The sequence below is a fragment of the Triticum urartu genome, chromosome 1A, assembly GCF_056163025.1.
Source record: "Triticum urartu cultivar PI428250 chromosome 1A, HENAU_Tu73, whole genome shotgun sequence".
In the NCBI taxonomy this organism is placed as follows: domain Eukaryota; kingdom Viridiplantae; phylum Streptophyta; class Magnoliopsida; order Poales; family Poaceae; genus Triticum; species Triticum urartu.
In genome coordinates this window covers 407,806,212-407,812,704 of record NC_141873.1, presented here as the reverse complement: position 1 = coordinate 407,812,704, position 6,493 = coordinate 407,806,212, and the positions used below count along the sequence as shown (strand labels likewise).

At 44.6% G+C, this 6,493-nt stretch overlaps 1 protein-coding gene across 1 annotated transcript; it reads right to left on the bottom strand.

Annotated features, from left to right (window-relative positions):
* Positions 1 to 377: 377 nt before the first annotated feature.
* On the bottom strand, positions 378 to 2,829 carry LOC125534711 (uncharacterized). The gene is made up of 2 exons (XM_048697856.2): positions 1,534 to 2,829; positions 378 to 1,084 (listed from the first exon to the last, which is right to left on the bottom strand). The coding sequence occupies exons 1-2, from the start codon at positions 2,827 to 2,829 to the stop codon at positions 734 to 736; spliced, it is 1,647 nt and encodes a 548-aa protein (XP_048553813.2). The 3' UTR covers positions 378 to 733.
* Positions 2,830 to 6,493: the final 3,664 nt, after the last annotated feature.

Below are 6,493 nucleotides of genomic sequence, written 5' to 3'. Positions count from 1 at the left end.
ACCACCCGGACTGGCTGATCCGCAACGCGCACCGCATGCGCATGCTCTAGATCTGCTGCCGCCATCTTCCACCGTCCGATCTCCAGGATTGAAAGTCGTTCATCCTACCAATCTAGTGAAGTAGCCGATGAAGCCGTTCATCCTACCAATCTAGCATCGCCTCTTGGCGCGACGGCCAACACCTCTCATCAGAGTCCAGGTCTAACATTCCCAGTATCACCTTCGTGCACTTAATGATGAGCTTCTTCCCCCGTGAAAAATAAAAATGATGAGTTTCTTCACTTTTCTTCGAGCCAAGCTGATAAAGCCGCCCATCATCAAGTAACCATTCATATTTAATATTTTCCTTTTCTGAAAGAACTCCCGGCATCTTGAGCCACCAATGTAACAATGTAGTTGTGAAACTAATCGGCTGGAGATCAATAGTGGATCAAAAGTGGGCAGTTACTCAAGCAGACTACAAAGCAAAATAGACCTCATACAATGATTCAGAACCAAGGATGACAACCACTAGGATGAGGCTCATGACTTACATTGATGGTGACACTGAATGGTCAATCTCTGCATGTTAAACATACAAGTCTCTTGCAAACTAGATAGAGGAGGTACTGATGATGCTACACTTTGTTAGACATAGTAGTCAACTAGCACATAATGCGTTCGCACGATCCGAAAACTAAACTACCAATGCATTTCAACTGACGCTTAACTTGTGAGAAGAAAGGCACCAAGATCAATTGGCAAAGAAGTGGGAAGAAACTCTCCCCAACATCCCCTTGCACATTTCCCACCAACTCCTCCTTTCCATCCCTTCCACGTTGATATTGGAATGAGCACCTCTTCTCAGCACACAGTCTCTCCCAGCTGCTAATCCTGCTTCTAAAGTAGAGATTTTGTTCAAAAGGGAGCTAATCTCATCATCAAGTAAGAAAGCGTCCATCTCCACAAATTTTGCGTTGTCATCATCAATCAAAGCTTCTTTGAATAACTGCAATGCCGTGAAGAGGACAGGGGAAGCTTCTTCCGTGCCCACAGGACCATCATCTCCAACAGTGTCCCTGGCAACTTCAGTTTCTGAATCCCCCTGTGGCATTAGAGTATTCATGCATGTAAGAGTGTTCTATAGACAATTTTGTGCAGGACAATAGATTCTAATGATACATATTAATTTATCTGTTTTTTACATAAGCAATGAAACTGAAGATACTGCTACACTGCTGCCATCTCATAGTGATTAGCATTATAAAGTAAGTGTAAGGAGATTTTCAGGGGAGGAAGATTTGCAGTCTAAAATAACGGCAATGTAGCACTTCTTATATTATACTATAATCTGCACAAACCCTGATGCTAAATATCCTTGTGTTAACCTGATGATGAAAATTGAAAACATTGCATCATAACTGATAAAGTCAGACATGTTACTGCATGAAAACTAAAAGTCGATAGCTGATTTTCACAGCAATACAATAACCCAATGCTCACAAGTAAGGCAATTGCTCACATACAAGGAAACATCTTCATACATGGACTCACCTTGTCGTGCATCAAAGAAGGAGGCCAGGCCATGATGTATGGATCAACAGGGCAGTAAATACTGCATGTTTTCTCAAAGAGCAACTTCACCTCTGCTGTTTCCAGGCAGAAGGATAGGAACCACTTAGAAGATTGCTTACCCTTGTCATAGACAACAGACAGGTACACAAATCCATCAGTAACGTTCATATGCCCTCCAGCGTCAACATTGTCCAGGACTGAACGCTTAGTGATCTCCTTAACAATTGTGTGCAACTGAAACATCTTGTGCAGCATAAATCTCTCGACGCCGTCATCGTCGGGTGTCCAGAGCCAAACAGAAAGCGTGAATTCCTGCACATGCACGATACAGAGTTTCCCATCCTTGGTCTGACCAAGCTCAAAGCGCGGTGTACGATACATGTATGTGTATGGCCCTCTCAAGGGCGGTGGCAGATTCATTCGAGAGAACTGAAAGGTGACAGTGTTGAGAGCGAGAATGCAGTTTTCACTCTGTAACCAGCAGACGAACCCATCGACAAGCTTACGAATCGTGCGCCTGTCGCGCTCAAGCAGCAACCCCCTGGACTCTGGGAAGATCTGCCACTTCATGGCGTGAGATGAGAAGACGGCCACACGCGCGCGCGCCCATGAGCGATCGTGACGGACACAGACCACACGGGATGGCCTCTGGCCCTCTTGGTCCGGAGGGAGCGTGTAGAACTCGAGCCAGGCGTCGATGCCTTCGCGGGGCGTCTTGGGGTAGATATCCAGGGCCTGCGCCGGCGCTCCAATATTCAGTGGGCTGTAGGAGGCAGTCTGATCGGTGCTCGGGTTGACGAAGGCGACGTACCCGTCGTAGTAGGGAATTTGGGAATCTGTCCCCCACTCGGTGGCGTCGTCGTCTCCGAGTAAATCGGCGAAGGCGGCAGTGGTGTCCGGGTCGGGGCTGCGGCTGGCGGAAGGGATGACGGCGTCCATGTAGGGTGTGAGAAAGAGGGCGAGGAGAGGCGGCGCGTGGAGCTCGCGGAAGCGGCGGCGGAAGGCCGGGGAGCAGCGGACCAGGCAGAGGAAGGGGCGGCAGGTGAAGGCCGCGCGGACAAGGGTCGGGAGGTCCGGTAGGCGGAGGAAGATCTCACGGAGGAGGTCGTCGGTCAAAGAGCTAATGCTGGTCGGCTCGGGCGGCGGCGGCGGCGGCGAGGGTGGCTGTTGGGACTGGGAGACCATGGCTGTGGAGCTCGAAGAATGGGGAATGTGTGCGAAGTCTGGTGCTGTGCTTATTTTATTTTCTTCTTTTCTGGTACTCCCTCCTTCCATTTATACAAGACCTAATCTCAAATTTCATTTTTTTCATATATACAAGGTCAAATTAGCTAATTGATCCATGCAGCCTTTAATTCTCTCTCGTAAGGAGTGAGTGAGCCTTTAAGTATAGAGACACTTAATGGCATGCATGCATGCAAGCCGTTTTCTTTTGGTCTCCACGCCAATGCATGTCAGATTTGACCCGTAAGAGGATAAAAATGCAATACGTGTAGCGTAATTATAGGAGTGAAATTAATATGAGGAAAGAGGAAGAGATCGATGCTTTGATGATGGGTGAATCCCTAAATTTTCTCTAGTTTTCATAGAGTGCCTTGGTATGATATTCAAAAGTTAAGCCCTCTAAAAGTGGATGGAGGGAGTAGCATTTTTTAGAAAAAAAATTAGGATTATTTTCTAGAACTTTTTATAGACCCAGTAGAACGTTTTTTTTAGAATGTCACCTAAATTTATTCAACTAAAATGTTGCGTGGCACACCAATAAAATTAGAGGATCTAACAACCACACATGACGCCCTAAAGTAAGGGTAACATAAGCTTTTACAAACACTCTGAAAAGGGTGCTTGAGATATATTGTTCTTACCATGACAAATTGTCAAATTATGAGTAATGCTAAGTCCAGTATCTTCTTCAGTCCAAATACTAGTGTCATCACAAGGGGGAATTGATGTAGAGAGCTTAATATTGTGACTGAAGCATTTTCAGATACTTATTTGGGTCTACCAACAATGGTCGGGCTGGACAAATCAAATTATTTTCAACACCAGATTGACAGAGTATGCCAGAGATTGAAGGGATGGAAAGAAAAAAAACTTTGTCCATGCAAGGTAAAAAAAAATACTAATTAAGTCCATTGCCCAACCTATTCCTTCATATGTTATGTATGCCTTCAAGCTGTCAAAAGGAATTTGTAAGGCAATTACATATGGATTTTTTTTTATTTTTTGTGGGGAGACAATGAGGATCAAGAAAATGCATTGATTTGCATGGTGAAAGTTGTGTACCCCGAAGAAGAAATTGGGATTGAGGATTAGGGACCTTCACAGTTTTAACCTAGCTATGTTAGCAAAACAGTGCTGGCGACTTCTCTAGAACCAAGATTCTTTATGTGCACAAGTTCTTCGTGCTAAATATTACCCAAATGGAAATTTACTTAAAGCTGGTCCTAAGAAAGGATCATCTTACACTTGGCAAAGCATTGTGGCAGGCATTCAAACATTCCAGCGATTATGTATTTGAAGGGTTGGTTCTAGAACACACATTAACATTTGGCAGGACCCTTGGATCCCAACCAGTGCAACTCAGAAGGTAATACCCCAAGAAGGACAATAATGTTGTCAAAAGTGGAGGAGCTTATTGATCCTTACACTGAAAATTTGGATGATGTGCTTTTGAGAGACTATTTCTATCCAGTAGATGTGCAAAGGATATTGCAAATTTCACTTAATACACATATGACAAAGGACTTTGTTGCTTGGAACCATACAAGGTCTAGTACCTTCTCAATACGATTAGCTTATTACAAGGAGTTGGAACACCAATTTGGTCCTCGTCCTATAAGAGCCGATGGGCATGATAATGTCCATATGTCCATATAAATAAGGTATTGAAAGATGCATGGAAACTTAAGGTGCCTGGCAAAGTAAAACACTTCGCAAGGTGTTGACTGACATATCCCCATATCGCCACAGTGTTCTCGATGCTCAATTGATGCAGAAGATGTGCAACACACACTCTTTGGTTGTTGTAAGGTAAATGAACTTTGCAAATGCTTAGGCCTTGATACGTCTCCAACGTATCCATAATTTTTGATTGCTCCATGCTATATTATCTACTGTTTTGGACAATATTGGGCTTTATTACCCACTTTTATATTATTTTTGGGACTAACCTATTAACCGGAGGCCCAGCCCAGAATTGCTGTTTTTTTGCCTATTTCAGCGTTTCGAAGAAAAGGAATATCAAACGGAGTCGAAACGGAATGAAACCAACTGGAGAAGTTATTTTTGGAAGGAAAGCTACCGGAAAAGCTTGGAGTGCACGTCAGGAAAGGAACGAGGGAGCCACGAGGCAGGGGGGCGCGCCCACCCACCTAGGGCGCGCCCTCCACCCTCGTGGGCCCCTCGTGGCTCCCCTGACGTATTTCTTTCACCCATATATACCCACGTACCCTAAAACTATCGAGGAGCAAAATAGATCGGGAGTTCCGCCGCCAGAAGCCTCCGTAGCTACCGAAAGCCAATCTAGACCCGTTCCGGCACCCTGCCGGAGGAGGAATCCCTCTCCGGTGGCCATCTTCATCATCTCGGTGCTCTCCATGACGAGGAGGGAGTAGTTATCCCTCGGGGCTGAGGGTATGTACCAGTAGCTATGTGTTTGATCTCTCTCTCTCTCTCTCATGTTCTTGAGGTGTTACGATCTTGATGTATCGCGAGCTTTGCTATTATATTTGGATCCTATGATGTTTTCTCCCCCCTCTACTCTCTTGTAATGGATTGAGTTTCCCCTTTAAAGTTATCTTATCGATTTGAATATGTCTTGTCGTGCGTATCTGTGGTGACAATGGGATATCACGTGATTCACTTGATGTATGTTTTGGTGATCAACTTGCGGGTTCCGCCCATGAACCTATGCATAGGGGTTGGCACACGTTTTCGTCGTGATTCTTCGGTAGGAACTTTGGGGCACTCTTTAAGGTTCTATGTGTTGGTTGAATAGATGAATGTGAGATTGTGTGATGCATATCGTATAATCATACCCACGGATACTTGAGGTGACATTGGAGTATCTAGGTGACATTAGGGTTTTGGTTGATTTGTGTCTTAAGGTGTTATTCTAGTACGAACTCTAGGGCTGTTTGTGACACTTATAGGAATAGCCCAACGGATTGATTGGAAAGAATAACTTTGAGGTGGTTTCGTACCCTACCATAATCTCTTCGTTTGTTCTCCGCTATTAGTGACTTTGGAGTGACTCTTTGTTGCATGTTGAGGGATAGTTATGTGATCCAATTATGCTATTATTGTTGAGGGAACTTGCACTAGCGAAAGTATGAACCCTAGGCCTTATTTCAACACATTGCAAATACCATTTACGCTCACTTTTACCATTACTTACCTTGCTGTTTTTATAATTTCAGATTACAAATACCTTTATCTACCATCCATATTGCACTTGTATCACCATCTCTTCGCTGAACTAGTGCACCTGTACAATTTACCATTGTATTGGGTGTGTTGGAGACACAAGAGACTCTTTGTTATTTGGTTGCAGGGTTGCTTGAGAGAGACCATCTTCATCCTACGCCTCCTACGGATTGATAAACCTTAGGTCATCCACTTGAGAGAAATTTGCTACTGTCCTATAAACCTCTGCACTTGGAGGCCCAACAACGTCTACAAGAAGAAGGTTGTGTAGTAGACATCAGGCCTCTTGGACACTATGAAGAAAGCAATGGCAGAAGATAGATCTGGCGCCATCAGCTTGGAAATACTACTCAAACTTACAGAGATAGTCGATGGTCTCCCGGTGGCAGAACTGGCAACAATTGCAGCGTGGTTTATATGGTGGCAACGATGCCAGCTTGTGAAAGGAGTGGAGATCCAAGGCCCAGATAAAACGGCGTTGTCAATAAAGTCCTTGTGGCAAACTATATCG